This window comes from Rhyacophila brunnea, unplaced genomic scaffold (genome assembly GCF_057557595.1).
Source record: "Rhyacophila brunnea isolate RB1 unplaced genomic scaffold, BYU_Rbru_1.0 scaffold_19, whole genome shotgun sequence".
Classification (NCBI taxonomy): Eukaryota; Metazoa; Arthropoda; class Insecta; order Trichoptera; family Rhyacophilidae; genus Rhyacophila; species Rhyacophila brunnea.
Window position 1 is genome coordinate 17,767,825 of NW_028232848.1, and position 19,969 is coordinate 17,787,793.

The window sequence follows — 19,969 nt, forward strand, 5'->3', positions numbered from 1 at the left end:
TTTTTTGTGCCCTCTCCCCCGTTCAGTTTTTGTGCCCTCTCCCCTGGAGGAAAAATAAAAATAATTCAGTCTCGGCAATTGACTGTGCCGCTTTAGAGGGGCCTAATGACCGTGAAATGAAAATGAACCAAATGAATTTGTATATATGTGGGGCATATTTAATTTACACTCGACTTTAAAATTAGAATAGTAATAAAGCTCTACAGTATACATTTTTGATAAATAAAAATGACCACTTTAAAAAAACAAATAATTTTAAAAACCTTTGCTTTGGTTTATAAGGCTCTTTTGCCATACATTTTTTTCTTCTCCTTTTGTTAAACATTGTCATATCATATATTATTGAGATGTTATAATGCAGTGTTCCTCAACCTTTTTACACCTGCGGACCGGTAAAAAAAGGAAAAAAAAAATCGCGGACCATTAATACTGAAATAAAAATGGTTTTTTATGTAATATTTTTTAAATCTTATATTATGACAGATGAACAAAACTATAACTGACAAATACACATAGAACAGTCTGATACAATTAAAATTTAACAAAAACAATGAGTTTTTTTTTTAAACAAACTAATGCGAAACCTTGTCTGTAGGAAAGTCGCACAAACCCTAGAGAAATACACCACAGTAAATAACATGAAAATAATTTAATGTTCCTTGGGCAGCCCGGTACCATTTGATCCATAGACCGGTACCGGTCCGCGGACCGGGGGTTGGGGACCAATGTTATAATGCATAAAAAGAAAATTCATGTCCAGAGCAGAAAAATGCTCAAGTGGATATTATATTTACAAGTTTATTAAAAAAAAATTACATATTAACTGCAGATATTGAAGAAAATTTATTATTAATTACGGGACTTGAACCTGTAACCGCTGGATTCGCGGCAATGTGCTTTTCCAATTAAGCTACGAGCATACTACTTAATTACGACGAATTCAACTAGTAGTTCTTACATGAAATGCTTATCAAATTGCGTTATTAAAGTTGGCTATCGGTTTTTGTACATTGAAACAAGGTGATGTATTAATTAAATGCCTTAATTACTAAACGATGTCACGGATCACATAATATTTAGTACTTGCACTTGCTAATAGTTTAATAAACTATTTCTTTTATTCAACGAATAATTCACAACACTTTACCACCACAAATATTTGCTTTTCGAATACAGAATATAGTAGGTATATTCTATATTCAAACCCGTAAAACGTTGGTGTTAACTTGAATGTCGGAAATAACTATTATAAAAAGGTGTTATTGAGTTTTATATAGTTAAATAGTTGAAATGGATCTGGTTGTAATGTAATGTACAGATTTATTTAAAATTTTCTAAAATATAATTTTTACATTGTTTATTTAATCAGATTGCTATCAAGTTTAATATATAAAGGCATTTCGGACTGATAAACAAGCACTTACTAAATGAATTATTTATTAAAGTACTTCTATGAAGCGTGAAATGGTTGATTTTTATTCCTTTACTCAAGTAACTGGAATTGAATTAAAAATGCTTTTAGCATCTCTCTCAGGGTCATTGTTCGAAGACCCACCAGGACAATGAGCGATACAATGCAGACAACAACCAAATAAGATTTAAAAATAAAAATAAAAAATACGTATTCATTTAAAAATAAATATGAAAAAAATAAAATCTACTAAAAATATTAAATATAAACATTCTTATATAAAACCAAATAATTTGTGCTGTAAACAGAAAGAATTTAATACGTTATTTTTTTTATGACATTTGAAATTATTTTGCAAGCGTATGCAGAATGGTTAAGTTCATAAACTCCACAATTACACCGCTCTGTTTCCAAACTAATATTCTTACACACGCAAAGGCGGCCATTGTTTATGTGCATTGTGATTACTTACTCTAGTACAATTCCAAACGATTTACGTGTAGTATTGGCCGATTTCTACTCATCGTGATGGATTGTATTTTTATATGCCACGCAAATTGGAAAATAAATGCCATAGCAGTAGTGTGAATTTCTCTGCAATGCAAAATCACTTGTAGCCAACTTAATCAGTAGACCAGTGGTCATATTTTTTGTTGAAGTTTTTAGAATAGATTTTTCTAGTGGATATAATATCTGAGGTGTTTTCAAGTTATTTATGTTCAATATATGGAATGCCATATTCTCAAATCTTGTGAATTATTAGTTGAATAAAAGAATTGGTTTTTTAAAAAGAATATTATTTTATAGTTATTTATCCGCACATAGGTACTTGAAACGATCTGGAATACTTATCAAGTATTGTACTAGTTTCATAAGTATTTTATAATTCAGATTAAATGTTTATATTGAAAATCGTTAATATTGTAAATATTTACCATCAACTGTATCAATGAAGCTTTATTTTATATGTACGACTATTTGGCCTTAAAACCAAAATCCTCAATTCACTCCTAATAAAAGATGAATCTGTCGATTACACAGTATTAATAAGTCAAGCGACTTTAAAAAACAATGATAAGGATTACTGAGAATTTGATTGCTAGTAAACATTCAAATTATAATATGAAAATAAAAATAAAGACATAGTTATTATCTCACATCCTTAAAAATGTCGCCCGATCAATGAATTAATTCATGATTACTCGGATGGTATCCATTAGAATTATAACTATCAGAAACATGGAAATAAAAAGTATATAGATGTAAAGAACGGAGCAACAGACTTATTCGATTTGATTTTTTCATATCAAAGAGATAAAACACCGAGCCATTATAATATAATAATATATTAGTTACATATTAGTCCGGCTTTGCTTCTTATAGAAATAATCATTATGTAGAAAGTAAAAAGCCTAAAGTCAATACTGCGGTCGATTCAAATTACTTATCAATTGGAAAAGAGGACTAAATTTTTCCAATTACTTAAACTACGAAAGACTACGATGGGCGAGACATGTGGAGAGAATGCCAGAAGTAAGAGCGCCAAGGATCATGACGAAGTGGCTACCCCAACGGAAGAGACCCAGAGCCCGACCAAAAAGGAGATGTGGACTGGCTTCATATATGAAGACCCGGTAACTGGAGAAGTGTGGCGAGAGACCAGTGTGAGTGGAGAGCGGTTATAGAGGAGGTCAAATCCCACTCCGGGATGTAGCGCCGCGGAAGAAGAAGAATATGTTTTATTGGGTCAAGGACGATTTGGCGCCAGGGCAACTGGGTGCTACGAAATCGAATGAAATTCGAAAATAAATAGATGTTCGAGAATTATAGGTACTTTTAAAATACATATTAATTTTTTCCGACCATGTCTGATCCTAATAGGATCATATGGGCCTCCACAGGGTGGAGGTTTGTATTAACAGATTTTTGTTTTTTACGAGAAATGGATGTCAGCCACTTGCTCAACCTATTAGGTCCATACCCTGACTCATACACAAATTGAAAAACAATATGTGTACTGCCAGACCCAGGATTCGAACCTGAGACCCACAGCGTGATAGTCCAACGCTTAAGCCACACGGCCACTGTCGGTGTCAATCATATATTAAATACTTATATATTATTATATCATTTAATACTTGGTGAGAATTTAAATATGTACACGTAAATAATGATTTAATTGTTAACTACTGTAATTGTAATTGTTTATTTAACTGTAATTGATAATTGTAACTTAAACATGTTCCAACGATAAAATAGTTCTTTTATTTTTATATTAAGCGTCAGGCATAATATCTTATTTCCAATCCGCGATAAAAATATGTTAAGAATAAAATCAATTAAAATTACTAAGTAGTAGATAGAAATTTATAAAACCTCCTCGTCTACTTTCTGTATAAAATCATAACGAAAATCTATTTATTTTAATAATAACTGTTATTACATTCGATAGTGCGGCGTCCACTTATCCTGGCGTCCAGTTGTCTTATTCCCGTTTTATTTATCTGCCTTAAAACATTTTTTGTAATATTGTTAATCCTTATATTATAAATAATATTGCAAAGAAAGTCTTAAACGGTTTCAACACCTTTTAAACTGTCACAAAACGTTCAATACCCAAGTCAAATTTACCTAACATCCAATATACCTAATACATTTTTCAGTGAAAGCGCGATCACGTCGAGAAATCGAAGCTACGGCACCCAGACCATAGACAACGTGGAGCGGACACGACATAGCTATTACCCGTCCCGACAGATGGCGACACTGCCGAAAGATTTACTCGTCCAATTAGAGTTTTCCCGCTTGGCCAGTCCGTCGAGTGTTCGCCGGCCATTTTGCTGCGGCGGTGGAGGTTTATTTGGTTTTTCACACACACGGTTTTTTCATCTCCGCGCGGGATTATTTGACCGGGCGCATTTGACACTGCGCATGTGAGCCGATATAGCCTACATCACGAAAGTACATCATCTGTTTGAAGTATTTATTGCGAAAAAATGAATAAGTAAGTAATCAATTATTTTGTGTTTATATAATAACTATTTTTATTACAATAAAAACAATGAATATTACATAGCAATGATATTAGAATGTACTAATTTAATTTATAAAATACTGTTAATTTAAAAAGTTAAAGACATGAGTTTTGAGAAATTAGATTTAAAATCTGAGGTTTCGAGGTAAAAGCATTTAAGACAGTTTGGTTGCAGCTGAGATAATCGGGTTTGAAATAAATCACAGTTTTTTTTAAATACTCTCACTTATAAGTTAATCTATGTATCTTTTATTTACACTATTTATGTATCATTAAGGTTTTAATATTGTGTTATTTTAAATATTTGAATAAGTAATTTTACTTAGAGTTCAAAATGATTTTCTCAATTTAAGCTATTTCTAAAAATTACAATATTTATTTATTTTGATTACATGTGACAAAATCTATGATAAAAAGAGCACAATTATTTACACACAATCTTAATTTCATAAACACATGAATTAAAAACTTTTACCGTACAACCACAGAAATATAAACCGTAACAAATGAACCCTATTTAAAGAATTTATCAAACAATTTGCTAAGTAATTACCTACCATTAATTATAAAGTGTGTTAATAGTATTTACATACTATTTTTGTGACAAATAGTTATTGGCTATTTACCCAGACTACTAGATTATTGGTCTGGATTAAACCTACGTTGAAAAAACAATATGGCCTTTTTTCTAGCCGTGGGTCGAGCCTTACCAAATATACCACCGCAAGTGCGTATTTGTGTTGGTATATGATAATAAAAATGGTTTACGTTTTTTATATACTGATTTGATATATTTGAAAGCTCGACAAAGCTTGAAGGACATCGTGTAGCTGCTTAAATAATTTAATTTAATATTTTTTGCTATATATTTATTATTTGTTTAAAGATAAAGTTTTATTGAAAGGTAAAGAAATAAAACAATGACAAAACACGAAAAATTATTTATATTCTAACATAAAATAAAGATTGTCAAAGTTAAATATTTTTATAAATAATTTGATTTCTGCGAAATAAAGAGCTGAAATAATTTTTAATGAAAACTGTAGGTACAGTGAATCTTTTATTTGATTTAGCTCGAAACATTTCAATTGTTTGTGAAAGTCCATTCAAAGTTATATAAAATCCTCTTAAAACGCTCAAACAAACGGCAAAAGTAGTGCCTGGGCATTAAGTTGTTTTCAGTTTTGTTTATTTCAATAAATTTTCTATGAAAAGGTTTCCCTTGATTTAATTTTAAATGTTGTTCAGGCGTAAAAGAAATATGTTGAGCATAATTCGTTAAACATTGTGAAAAAACACTCTCTACGCGTGACTAAAGGCGTAAGTATTCAGGTACATCCAGATTATAATTTCCTGCAATAATAAAAAATGTGTTTTGATTTCTTAATGACAAAATTTAACAGGATTTCTTTGTCAAATAGTACTAGACTAAGTTTAAATTGGTTAAAAGCCCAAAGTAAAGCTTTCATCGATGACAATGAAATATTTACGATTGATTTTTTTTATTAAATATACATAAGGCTTAAAAATGTTCATTGTTTTCGCTTTTAAGTTATCGATCCGTCTACGATTCATGCAAATTATTTCTTATAACTGCGTTTTATGTAACTGAGGTACTTCAAAGTCCACTGATCAGGAAGTCAATCTGCTTTATAATCAATTAGTATATTCACTGCTGAGCTATTAATTACCACTTAATTAACCCAATTCGATAACATGCTAATGACCTCTAATGGCCTTGGGCCAGGCGCGGTGTGCTCACTCAACGAGTTAATTAAGGCAATACCCCGTTTACATGTGAATGGAGTAAATGCTGACAGTACGTATTATCGCAGCCATAACAAAAAGTGCACGTGTAAATACGTATTACCACGCAAACTGCAAGATTGCATGCATACATTTTCACGTGACAATTAGACTGTGCGATATCTGCCCCTGCGATAGTGGCAAACCTGCCGGTAAAAAACTAACTACACCGCGCAGAGACTCATTTTGAGGTTAACCGATTTTCACGACCTGTCAAATAGTACCATGAAACATTGCGTCTCGCTTACTCTTGAACAATGAGATTGGCGAGACAGACAGTACATTTACGTGTAAACAGTTATTATCGCGATAGTTTAAAATACACACTATTGGTGCAAGTAAATTCATGTACGTGTCTACGTGCGCTATAAATAAAATCTGATTAATTTAATCTTAATAGACGTCCGACGCACGCCAGCCAACTTCTCATTCTTGTACTTATGAACAATGAAATTATTATTTATTATCAAGTCCCACTCGGTTTGATTGTTTTTCAAAAATTATTTCTAATATGTAGATATTTTTCTAAAATAAACAGTAAATTGATTATTGATTTACACTTCATATTTAATATTTATCTAATTTTATATTTTTATGATCATAATATGACAATATTATGTTTCATCAATAAGAAATGATTTTTAGTTAAATATCTTCATATTTTTTGATGTTTCGGCCATTTTCAGAAAGTTAATATTTTTTTATTATTGGTTCCAGATTCAGTTCTACGTTGTTAGCAGTTATTTGTATTGGTTGGACGATATCATTATTAAATGCTGACGCCACGACCCATTCAGTATCTAATGGTACAATAACGAATAAAAGGCAAAAAAGAAACAGTTTGCCCATAGTATTTCCCAGCGGAGGTACATCCAAGGTATTTCACTAGTAGTTTTTATTATTTCTTTTATTAATATCTAATGGTACTATCATAAGTCAGACTTATTAAAATAACTGAACGTATGGAGTACATACCGAGTTTTCCCGTACATAACACATACCGTATAACGTGTGACAGATGTCACATTAATACGTATTGCAAACAGAAATCAAGTAAATATGACAAATAAAAGTTGTATTGAATAATGAGTATTACATATCAAAAGTATATCAAAAAATACGGCATATTTTTTAATTTTATTAAATTGGTAAAGTACATTAGTCGCAATCTGATGGATGCAGATTCGAGCCCCGGCGGTATTTATATTTTTTTTCAAGATTTTTTATGATAGGTTTATTTACAAATTATATGTGTTTGATAAAGAATGTGAAATAAATTAAATTAACACTTGAAGGCTCTGAAAAAAAATGGTATAATAATTTTTTTTACTATGTCCAAGTACATTATCATTAAAAGTTTTAGAGACCCTAAAGCAGGCTTAAAATAAAGCTATTTTTGGCCGAAATCCGATGGGTGACTGTCTCAGTAGTGTATTACTTACAATTCAAGTAGTATTGTCGCTAAATACTAGGTCGCCATAAAAGCCAATTTTATTACTTAAAAAAAAGTCCAGATATAGAATGTTCTTCAGTTTTGAATTAGATTTGTTTTGTACTACTTTTTTATAATATTATTACCTACTTATAATGGTATTTGAATAAGTTCTCCGTAATTCTCTTACCATGGAACTCACTTTTATCAAAAAAATTCGATTTAAACTCAGTCAAATCACACTTGAGTGCGTCGCGGCCTTAGTATGGGGTAACTGGTCCAGAGATATTCCAAGGCGTAACAAACAGATGATGCTTTACGTCAAACGTATGACTTCGTGATACGCTCGATTAAGAACGAGTGTGGTGCGGGGTGGGTTGGTTTGGAAGGTCCATGCTTGTAATGTCCCCAAATACTAGAGAAACTGTATTCGCGATTCAAATAAATTACCCATTACATTTAGACCCAGAGCATGAATCTAATAATATTATCTTCTTGAGGCGTCCAAGAGCTACATTGGATTGTAGAAGGAGGTGAAAAAAATATAACGTCGAAATGTTTGCATTTTGCGAAAGTTATCTAGCACGTTATTATGTAACCACTCTGTATATTTAGTAGCAAGTATATTTTACTCATGCGTCAACTATTGAAAAATATAAAATATAAATTAATAACATTTTAAAAATTATTTATACAGATATCTAACCAAAGGAGCAAACGTATGTCATATCTTCACCACATTCATTTGTGTAAAAAACAAAAGCTCGTCAGTTAGTCAGTGCATCAAAATTCGATTAGATTCAATATGGCTATAATAATTATTACGCAATTAACGCATGCATTTAATGCATTAGTCTTAAACAATAAAACAATATGGTAGTTTCTTGTACTTACTAATATGTAAAAGCAAAAACTACATATAATGGGACGCGGTTGCATTTTACGAATACCTAGTACACATGATTTGATAGTACACGTAATATCTGTCAGTTGGGGTCTATTAACTGTTGGATGAAGGCTTTCACTAGTGCAATCCACCTGTCTTTGTTCCTAGTTATTCGCTTTCATGAACATTCACTACACATTATGAGTTAGTTGATCTAGTGGGGTTTAAGGCATCATCATGTGATCGTTAAGTGCTCATTGAGTACCACTAGGGACATAAAAATGTATCGGTACTTTCTTTCGATAGTGATACTGATTTTGGGATTTTTTTCCAGAATATGACATCCCTAGATATTACTGTTTGAAAGAATTTGTTCAGTGGTTTAAGTTTATTAATATAATTATATTAATTGACAGATGGGATAGTTTTCGATGAATTGACGCAGACGGCAAGCCCAATATTGAGTTACATCGGTGGAAATTCTTAACATTCGTGTTATTCCGACAAAAGCTCTCCAATGCTGAAAGCTTCCCCTTTCGTTCCTTCTTTGAGGTTGAATAATTCCTTCACAAAAACGTTAACTCGATTGCCGCGAGTGGATACGAAGAAATGGCGCTTAATTACTTTGCGGCCGAAACAGCTTTTGAAAAGCTATTAAAACTTAACCTTTGCAAAAGACTTTTTCTCGCCGTGATAAAGAAAAATAAAACGCCGAAGACGGTACGCAAAGTTTGAGGCAATGCGTAAAGCTATTTCCAATTAACGTGTATAAATAATAATTTCAAAAATATTCAAAATATCATATTTAAGCGTCTTTTACCTTAGTTCAAATTACTTTAAACCAACACGGATTTCAGATATTATGTATTGATTTTTCACTATTAATTTTTAACAAAGCATACTTAATTTGCCAAAACATATTATTCATACGGAGTCTAATTAATTATTCATTGAATTGGCGTTATTATTTCGTAAAAATCAGTAAACATTAAAAATTTATGAACAAAATTAGATCGAATATAAACCAAAGTTAAACGTTTGAGAAAATTGCAAATGGAACTCAAAATTCAACAATACCTTCAAATAAAATAGGGATTAATGGTTTGGTTCCAATCAAAATATGTTTTCTAAAGATGTTGAAAAAAATCTTCATTTATGGATATAGATACCGGTAGTCCCAGAAGTACCCGACCTGACGTATAGATAGCAGTTGTTGTTTAAAAATAGTGACCACGATAGAAAGTATTAACCTTATAAAGCCTAAGTTTGTAGTTTAACGACGCTACGTTGTTCAATAATTATGTGTCATTCAACAACAGTGAACGCTCTCAGTGAATTTGTAAACATGGAAAAAATTGGTCATATTTATGTGATACAATATTTTCATTTAAAAGGCTTCAGTCCAACCAATATTAAAGCGGCGCTAGATTCTACTCTGGGGGTGTCTGCTCCTTTGTTAACAACAGTAACATATTGGGTGGCTGAGTTTAAACGAGCTTGGACGAGCTGCCAAGACGAACATCGCAGTGGTCGACCAAATGAGGTGACCACGCCAGAAATGGTGACGAAAATCTACAAAATGGTATTGGATGAACATCGACTGAAATTGCCCGAGCTAGTAAACATAGTAGGCATTTTAAAAAGTGCTGTACATAACATATTGATTAAAAATTTGGACATGAGAAAGCTGTGAGCAAGGTGGGTGCCGCGATTACTCACAATGGAACAAAAACAGCATCGTGAGGATGTTTCAATCGAGTATTTGGCAAAGTTTCACAGCAATAAAGCAGAGTTTTTGCGTATATTCATAACCATGGATGAAACATGGGTCCATCACTTCACACTTGAGACGAAAGAACAGTCAAAACAATCGACTGAAAGGGGAGAATTGGCTCCAAAGAAGGCGAATACAGTTCCATCTGCAGGCAAGGTCATGGCGTCAGTTTTTTGGGATGCGCGTGGGGTAATTTTCATTGATTATCTTCAGAAAAGAAAATCAATCAACGGCAATTATGCAAACTTATTGCAGCGTTTGACTGATGAAATCAAGAAAAAAACAAACGCATTTGGCGAAAAAGATAGTTTCGTTTCATCAAGGATAATTCATCAGTTCACACATCCGTTATCGCGATGGCCAAAATCAATGAGTTAAAGTTTGAATTGCTTCCTCACGCACTCTATTCGCCAGATTTAGCCCCCTCAGATTATTTTCTGTTTCCAAACTTAAAAAAAATGGCTCGGTGGTAAAAGATTTGCCAACAATGAAGAGGTCGAGTCGGCGGTTGATGGCTATTTTGAGGAGCTCGACGATTCTCACTATAAACAGGGTATCAAAGCTATTGAGCATCACTGGAAAAAATATATCGACCTAAAAAGAGACTACATAGAAAAAAAAATCCCAATTTGTTTTTTCTTTGTTAGGTTGGGTACTTCTGGGACAACCTTGTAGAACAGTCGAAATATATGAAATTGAAGCAAAAATTGACCACTGGATTAAGTTAGTTACAAGTAACGATGCATTGCATGTGAATTTGCAGATAACTTTATACAACTGCTATGACATTTATTTGCCAATTAGAAGGGCATATAAAAAGACAATTTGTCACGATGAGTAGATATATGGTACACTTTGGCATTATTATTTACCGTTTATATAATATATACACTCGAGTAATAGTAATCACAATGAATTGTAGCACCTTCTTAATTTATTGTACTATTTTGTTTCGATGAATCAAAACTAATTTAATGAATATTGTAGATATTTAATCAGTTTCACATCTTCATAAATTAATTATTACAATTAAATTATTTATAATATACATATGTGAAATATATGATTAGCACTTGACATTCACAATGTCTGTCTAATCCATGGGATGAATTTTTTTTTTGAGTATTATCCAAAAACTATATTACCACACATCTCAGACTTAAAGTAAATATAAAAGTTAATTATTGTTTTAAAAATGATGTATAACGTGGGTACTTCCAAATATGCAATTTTAAAATCCTATGAGGTTTTTGGCATTCAATAAGATTAGAGATCAATCTTGTTCTGATATTCTATTCGTATTTAACTGGTCAATCCTTTAGGATCTTCAGGCACATTAGTATGTCAAAAGTTAGACTGCGGTGAAGTTAGCGTTACATATAAACTTATAATTTTAATTTATTAATATTAATTACCCTAATTCCCAGACCTCTGGTCTTAGTGGACAAACCCGGTATGTCATTTAAATAGCATACCTATTTATCGATTTATTTAAATTAAATAGTTGTAGGTACACTTTTTTTCCTTAATTATTTAACGGTTAATACAGTTGAAGTGACATATAAAGATGTTTAATAAACTATTCCTTTTATTCAATGAATAATTCGCAAGATTTGAGAATGCAACATTCCATAAATTGAACATACATAACTTAAAAACACCTCAGATATATACCTACTAGAAAAAAAAGAATCGGTGTGTGTACTTATGTACGCGCGTTAGAAGTTATACTTCTTTGGCGTAACAAAACACAAAAAAAACTTGTGATAAACTAGATTCTTTGACTAGCTCTTAGTTATCTTGTTAAATTACACACTCAAGAAAAAGGACCGCTTATTGGAACGCCGTTGGTTTATTTCTATACACTTGTCATAATAGAAAATTGGGAAAGGAGTAAAATGTAAATAGTTAGTATGAATGATAGTAAAAGAAGTTTAATAATTGTAATGCACAATTATTAAACATATAGTGCCAACTAATTCAATCAATAAAACATGAAATATTTAATCTCACAGCTTATAAGATTCGGCTTTCTGCCAACTTAACCCTGTGTAAAGAATGCTTTATAAATCACTTATCTACCTCAAATAAAATGTCATTTGTAAACTCGTTGAAATATTAAATTATAATTTTTGGGCGCCTTGAAAGATGTGTAATTACAAATTAAATATAACAGTATAAAAATAAGAACACAGCTAATCGTGAAAAGTGTTATTTAATTACACAAAAACATTGAAATTTAAAAATGATACAAAAAAAAAATACAATTTGAGAAGCGTTGCTTGGTATGGACATAGAGAAATTTCTTGGAAGATGGTAACTATTACTTAACTTTATGTTTAAATTGTGATGGCTGGAACTTCATCTTGGCTGGAATTATGAACTGCGAATCCTTCCTCCTGTCCGAAAGGAAGTAACTACAAATGGCGTTGAAACTGTATCTAACTGTTAATCAAAGACGTCCGATCTGCACTGAAACTAATCCCGGAGTGAGGATCTTGCGGGCGGAAATAATTTATTTGTTGACATGACGCTTTCAAAAAAGCGGGAATGAATCCGATTGGCCTATTTTTAACCGTCATTGTCTTGGAAACAAGGGTTGACACACACTTTTTAACAAGGTTGTGCCAAATTTTGTTATTTAATTAACATTATTTATTTTAATATCTGCGTTTGAAAAGTAGACATGTCACGTGAAATGTAACATGACACACTCTAACTTATATTACTAAATTATATAATGGTTTCTCGTTGTTTTTATTTTTAAAGTACCAACTGTCACTCTGACGTTTAATCGTTTGTTTACGTAAGGAATTGCAAATGGCCGACAATGATAAATTCGCTGCCTAGGTAACGGAAAAATTCTAAACTATACTATTATACTGTATAATCGTCACGATTGCAGTATCATACTGTGGCGTAAAGGTAGTGCGTTCGGCTGATAGCCGAACAATCGGTGGTTCGAATCCAATCGAGCGCGTTTTTTTCGTGTAAAAAAATAAATTATGTGTAACATATCACACGCCAAAAAAAAAACTCTGATCTGATTTCCCAAACGCGCCAAAAGAAGTATAACTTCAAAAATCACATTTTAAATTTAATTTAGTAGGTATATATCTGCGGTGTTTCAAGTTATGCGTGTTCAATAAAAGATGTTTATTATTACATTAATTCCTTCCAGTTGCTGTTAGGTTTTGCTATGCCCATCAAAAACCCAGCAAATGTCAGCCTTATATTCGCCCTGAACTTCCAATATCAGTACGCTGTACCTCCAAATATCACCTTCTTCTCGAAATACTATCCATACGTCACAGTATCAAGAAAGAAGAGAAGTCTACCACCACAAACTAGTGACCGAAATGTGTTCTACAAAGCGGTTGAGACGACAATGGATGGGTAAAGTATTTTTATAACAATAAGGATTAATTTTTTCACTGCGTCTATGGAAACGTACTTAAAAATGGAAATCGTACATTACCACACACCACGACAAATTAAATTTTAAATTATCATTGGCCGATAACCACTTTATAATAATCAGTTTATACTTCATTGGCTTTATATCGTGTAACACCACTACGCCGACCAATGAGTGGGTCTAAATGCGTTTTGAACTGATAGAAATTGTGTGAATTTAGCTGAAAACCTATCATATAATATGGTAAATCATTATTTTTTGTTAAAGATAATTGTATTATAAATTTATGTAGCATAATTTATTTGGGAGAAATCCATTTGAAAGGTTAATAGTACTAATTTATTTATAAACGGTGCATGCATTTCTGGAAGAACATGTATAAAACACAACAATAAAACAAAGTACCTACACATAATAATTATGTCAAAATCTATTTAGGTAAACATTAAAATATTATCAAGACTTATAAATGAACAATTATTTCCTTCTGCAAAATTTTCTTACCACCAGTCACCAACATCATCGAAATTTTCAAAGCTTAAGTTGCTCGACTACCAGTTAATTTCGTCATACTTATGTGTGACGCAGATGACTTAATTGGTAAAGGACATTGGCTGGTCCTACCGTCGTACTTTTTTGAAGATTTTTTCTTATACTTATCTCTGTTACTGATGTATTTTCATATGATATACGTAAGTATTTTTATTGCGGTAGGTTTCCGTTACCTTATGCAATGAAGTTTCAGAATTGTATAGTTGATAAACTACTTAATATTAAATAATCAGCTACAACATAAATAGATTTCATAAATTCTGATGTTTTGAGTTCAAACAAACAATCCTTGCCAATAAGTAAATGCAGTCTGTTTCCTCACACAAATTATTGTTTGTTTGAAATAGGAGAAATTTCCATTTTCCATTACATAACCAAGTCATCAAGTTTCGTGCAAAAATATGTTAACTTTCTCGTTTCCCAAATGCTGATTCCGCCAGACGAGAAAAAAAAATCACAGTAATTTACCAAAGTGATCCAGAGATGTATCATTTCTTCAAATAGTACTAATGAAACTACCCCTAACTCGTAGAAGATTGTTATACATTGTATTGAAGCTTTTTGAAACTCACTTTATATTAAAGTTTTAAATAAAATAATATTTTCGATTTGAATAATATAATAGAATTTTATTACAACGAAAGACTTTTTTTAAGGCTCCAAGTGCAATATATAAATTACAAATTTGGGACATATTCGGTAAATATAATTGAACAATATCCATAATTTGTGAAAAATATATAAATATCATTACTATGTCTGTTCCAAGAAGTAAACGTTTCATGTCCAAATAAAATATATTATTAATATCGTACAAAAAAAAATATTTTAAATGTCGTTATTTAAAAATTTATTTTTCTACCTACCTACATGATATTAGTTTGAAAATATACCTAAAGATCTTATTTTACAACGTTTTTCTTAGCTCGTATTCTTATTTGTCCGGTGGTTCTTTGTTCGGTACAAATCTTGCAATCGATTTTTAACTAACTTTCCGACTAGCTAGACATTTGAAACTTTTAGAATATATCAGAACACGATGCCAATGCATTTTTTTTAATACTTTTAGCCATATTTAAGTAGAATTGAATTCATTTTCAGTTAATTCTGTTTTGTATGAAAAGTTATTTCGACACCATTATTGCTTGTTAGGGGTCCGGGGTCCTTGCAACTAAATTATTAATATATACGTGCGTTACTATGGAAATCAATATGACATTTTAGTATTATTTCTATCAAGTGCAATTTTTTTTTGATCATTTAAGCTAGTCAAGTCAAGTTTATATGATTCAACAGAAAATTTAAAAACGTTGTACATAAAAAGTTCTTTTAATCTTGTAATTTATTTCAAATTATGTTGTCAAATTGTTCCTTATTAAAATATCCACACAACAAAATATATTGTGTAACCGCACTCAATACAAAGATAACGCATGTTAAAAATCTATTTTAGTTCCAAAACCAACTCAAGTCTGTAATAGTATAGTGTTCCCATAGTCCATACTACCAATGACATCAGAAAAATGGCTTATTTATTTTTTTATCCAATTAAAACCATATGAAAAAAACAATCATTATATTAACAGGATACTCAATTTGCTTTAAAAACCTACTCAAATCCACAATATTTAGTTTCAAAACCTATATAAGTGCTTGTTTAAACACTAAATATATATTTTTAAGTTAGTTGTGATATATTTTTATTTACATTAATTAGGCCCACGGCAGCCTATTTCTATTTGTCACCAATTTGGTTCGTAGAGTTTCGTAGGTTTTGTTAATATGGTGTTCATAATATGTCGGTGAATAGATAACTTTCCAAAATATTCTTTCTTAATTTTCCAATATTATGTAGTAACATTATATTCAGTAAATTTTACAGCACAGCTTGCAATTGAGATATTTTAGGATCTGTATTTGTCATGATTGTCTATTATTTCTAATTCGATTTAGTATTTAATGAATGATTTGAATATATTCCATAACCACGCAGGTCATGTACGAAAATGTGGCTTTATCAAATGATAATCCATCCTTCGATAATCATTAATTGATTAAAAAGTCGGGGATATTTCACAACCTTTTCATTCTTGGACTTTCCCGGTGACTATCAATCTTGTAATTACACAAGCAATTGAGTATTTCTTATAAAAAATAGTAAAATACATACTCTGTACAGTTAATTCATGAAACATTGGACTATTTTTAGGTGTTTTTAGCGATTGATTGGTTTTTGGAAATAGTCAGCTACCTACATCTATCTAGATTATTAGGTGTTCTTATAAGTTCGATAAATTAATTTTGATATAAAATCTTATAAAATAATATATAGAAAAACAACTAAAACGCTGTTTTTATAGGTGGTCCAATGTTAAATGAATAGTTGGTTAACTATGGACTTTAGTATTGTCTATGACCAAATTCTCCGATTTGTAGCTGAATAAGCTATCTGGGTAACATTGGAATGATTTTTTTTTATGTAAAAACTCTATTCTAATAGAAAATATCAAAATATCACAACTTAGTATCTATTACCCATACTTACTGTCTGGCTTAGGGAAAGGTACCCATAACAAGAGTGATGATGAATTGAAAATGACCTTTCAAATACAGAATGCTGCTCTTGCTACAATAACGGTTATTATAAATGGTTTGACAGGTTAGTGTGGCTGAATATAAAATCATCCGTAGAAAGAAAGTAGATTGGGTGTGCTTTTTCTATCAATTGTATTAATGTATTCTAATGCCAGCCACCAGAAAAAAATGCAGTTGCTTAGGTTTTGTCCAATGTTACATTGAATTCCAATGTTACCCCAAATGACTGTACTTAATAAATATATATCGATACTTTGTATAAGATATTTGGTAAACCTAATCGTTTCTGTTACAACTTTGAACCCACTAGGTATAGGAAAAAGATAATAAAAATAAAGAAACAGTTCTAAAATAAACTCTACAAAGAACAACTGGAATACAACCGCATTTTTAATAAAACCAATAAAAATGTAACACTGTTGCTACAGATTTTATCGTCTATTGTTCAAATATTTTTTTAAAAATAAAAACCTCCATAAAAATTGTTTTATCGTGAAATATTAACCTTTGCTACGATCACATCCAGACGGCAATAATTTTGTATTTATCTCGGAGTTCCTTTCTTTCATCCGCTATCGGGTTGTCAGTCTTAATGTCATTAACCCTGGACCAAGAAAATATTTAAATAAAACTCAGAAAGGCGAAGTGCAAATGAAAAGTTTGCTCTGTAGAGTTTTCTTCCTCAATCGGAAGCAATAACAGTTTTAATTAGGTGATCAAAGAGCATTCGATCGTAAAATAAGTGACTAAAACTTTTGATTTTATAAAAATAACTTTAAATAATAATATTAAAATATTTATAGCTATTATGAATATTATAAACTCCTACATGTATGCGATCTTTGACCGAATGAAGTTGTTATGTTCGAGATGTACATATTATAGTTTTACTGAGTTAAATCTGGTTTTCTATGTACTCAAGTTTTTAAATAACGATTGTTTATTTTATATAATTTACTTTTGCAGTTTATTTTCTCAGCTTGTATGGAGAAATTAAAGTTTAACATACCTATATACATACAATGAATTAATCAAAAATCACAGATACTTAATTATTTCATAAAATTTTTATTGGATTTTATGTTTATTATTAGTGTTTTCAGTATTAACAAGTATTTATAAAAAAGGAAATGCAACAAGATTTTCTTAATGAATTTTCTCTTAAAATTTTGATGATTCATGTGGGGAAAAAAACTATAGATGTAAAAAATAAAGTTTTACAGAAGAGACAAAAATTTGTGAATAACTTCGAAGTAGTAAAGGAGTCGTCATCGTCAAGTATTTGTTATAGTTCGGATGTGATTACTAATAATTCTATTTTATTTCAGTAGCATAAAATAGAATATTGGGAGTTTTACCAAAGTGTTATATAAATTAACAGAAAATATTAAAAATAAATTTTGTCAACGTTTACACCGGAGGGTTTAATGAAACGACAATGATGTAATTTGTTATATAAGCCATCATGAAAAAATACTGTTAGAATAATATGTCGCCTTTCCCCCACTGCAGTCTATAAAAATAAAATAAATATTTATAGAGGTTTTTTTTTTTAAATTTTTTTAATGTTTGCAGTTTTGGGGTCAATGGAAAAGAATGTCTCTTGAGAACTATATGTGAAGCTGCTGAAGCTCCTGTCCATGAAAACGGTCTTTTTGGAGAACTTTTACATCTACTATTAACGTAAGCATGATCTATTTATTAATTTATTCCATAATATGTATATAATATCTATACAGTTTTTTGACCAATATAACATATTCATTGAAAATACAATATAAACAATAAATGCCATAAAAGATACTTAAGGCTATACCTCAGTTGAGGCACGGTTTAAAAAGATCGTGGCCAGGCGATGCGCGGATTGCGGGCGCGGGTGCAAATGACGCATGCCAAACGAAATATAATTTGTCATATAAATCCAACTTGCGTCCATTTAATGTTCTATTTATTGTGTATCAGTAACAATAATAATATATTCATTGACATGTTTTCTTTTTCAAGTAAATGGGTAACGTTTTTAGTCATCTTTACACGATTTAAGAATTAATACCCCCGTCGCCATCACGAAACAAATTGACGTGTTCCCAGCTCGACGTTCTCTCTCCGAATGGCAGCGAGTCCAAAATTTCGTCGCGCCTATAGTTGAAAATTATTTGCCGTTTCACTGATATATCGCCTTAAAAATCGATTCAATAAAAGTGTGGAGTTCAAATCGATTAAAAATTTGGTAGTTTTTAGTACCGTAAAAGTACTTACCTATAAATTTATTATTCCACATACGCGTGAAGTTCGATAATATTAAATAGTTAGAGTGACGAAAACCGAAAGAAAACGATGCTATAGGCTTCACGTAAGAGCAGTTGCAAATAATAACGGTTACAATAATTAAATTTATCCAATGTAGTAATTCGTGTGAAGTGACAGAAATCGTAATCTGCGAATTTTCTAACTTAAGTTGTTCTATTATAATAACTTTGGTCCAAATTGCGCAAATTTTTTCCAATTATTTAAAGGTGCCTTTTCACCTTCAAAATTATATGTAGATTTTTTAAAAGTGATTATAAACAATTGGATTGTTGAAAAGATTTTTAATTTTTAAAAATTTAAAACAAAACAATTAATAGTATTAAAAAAGTAATTGATTTTTCAATAAATAACATAAAAATATGTTATAGAAAATGGAGGTTTGACATAATAAAATCATTTTTAATTTGCTTACTGACTTAATTTTGTGGTTAACCTCACAAACTTTCAAACTGGCTTGCTTTATATAAATCCCCTATTGTGCTAATTTTTATGGTGAGTTTATACAGGTTTCCAGACTTTTTATGCACTATTAAAATACCTGGCTGGTTTTGAAAAAATCATGTTTAATTATTAATACCATTTCAGACCAACTTATGATGAAGCTCTTGACATCAACACAAGCAGTCTTGATGAAGATTATGACTATAATGCTGCCCATCAAGCTGGAAAGCAAATGTATGATTGCCGAGGAATCTATCCAGAATGTCCTCTGGGACATGGAGTGTTTGATATAATATCAACATTACAATAG

General features: G+C 31.0%; 1 protein-coding gene across 1 annotated transcript; it reads left to right on the forward strand.

Moving 5' to 3' along the window:
• Positions 1 to 2,913: 2,913 nt before the first annotated feature.
• LOC147072804 (uncharacterized) lies at positions 2,914 to 19,969 on the forward strand. The gene is made up of 5 exons (XM_085945720.1): positions 2,914 to 2,944; positions 7,049 to 7,128; positions 13,525 to 13,739; positions 18,484 to 18,591; positions 19,804 to 19,969. Exons 1-5 carry the CDS (start codon positions 2,914 to 2,916, stop codon positions 19,967 to 19,969), a joined length of 600 nt encoding a protein of 199 aa, XP_085801846.1.

What these genes read in the sequence shown, in the direction of transcription:
- LOC147072804 (XM_085945720.1), top strand. Translation starts at nt 2,914, where the DNA reads ATGGGCGAGACATGTGGAGAGAATGCCAGAA. An exon ending in CCAGCGGAGGTACATCCAAG is followed by an intron (nt 7,129 to 13,524) that starts GTATTTCACTAG and finishes AATTCCTTCCAG; the next exon opens with TTGCTGTTAGGTTTTGCTAT. An exon ending in GTTGAGACGACAATGGATGG is followed by an intron (nt 13,740 to 18,483) that starts GTAAAGTATTTT and finishes TAATGTTTGCAG; the next exon opens with TTTTGGGGTCAATGGAAAAG.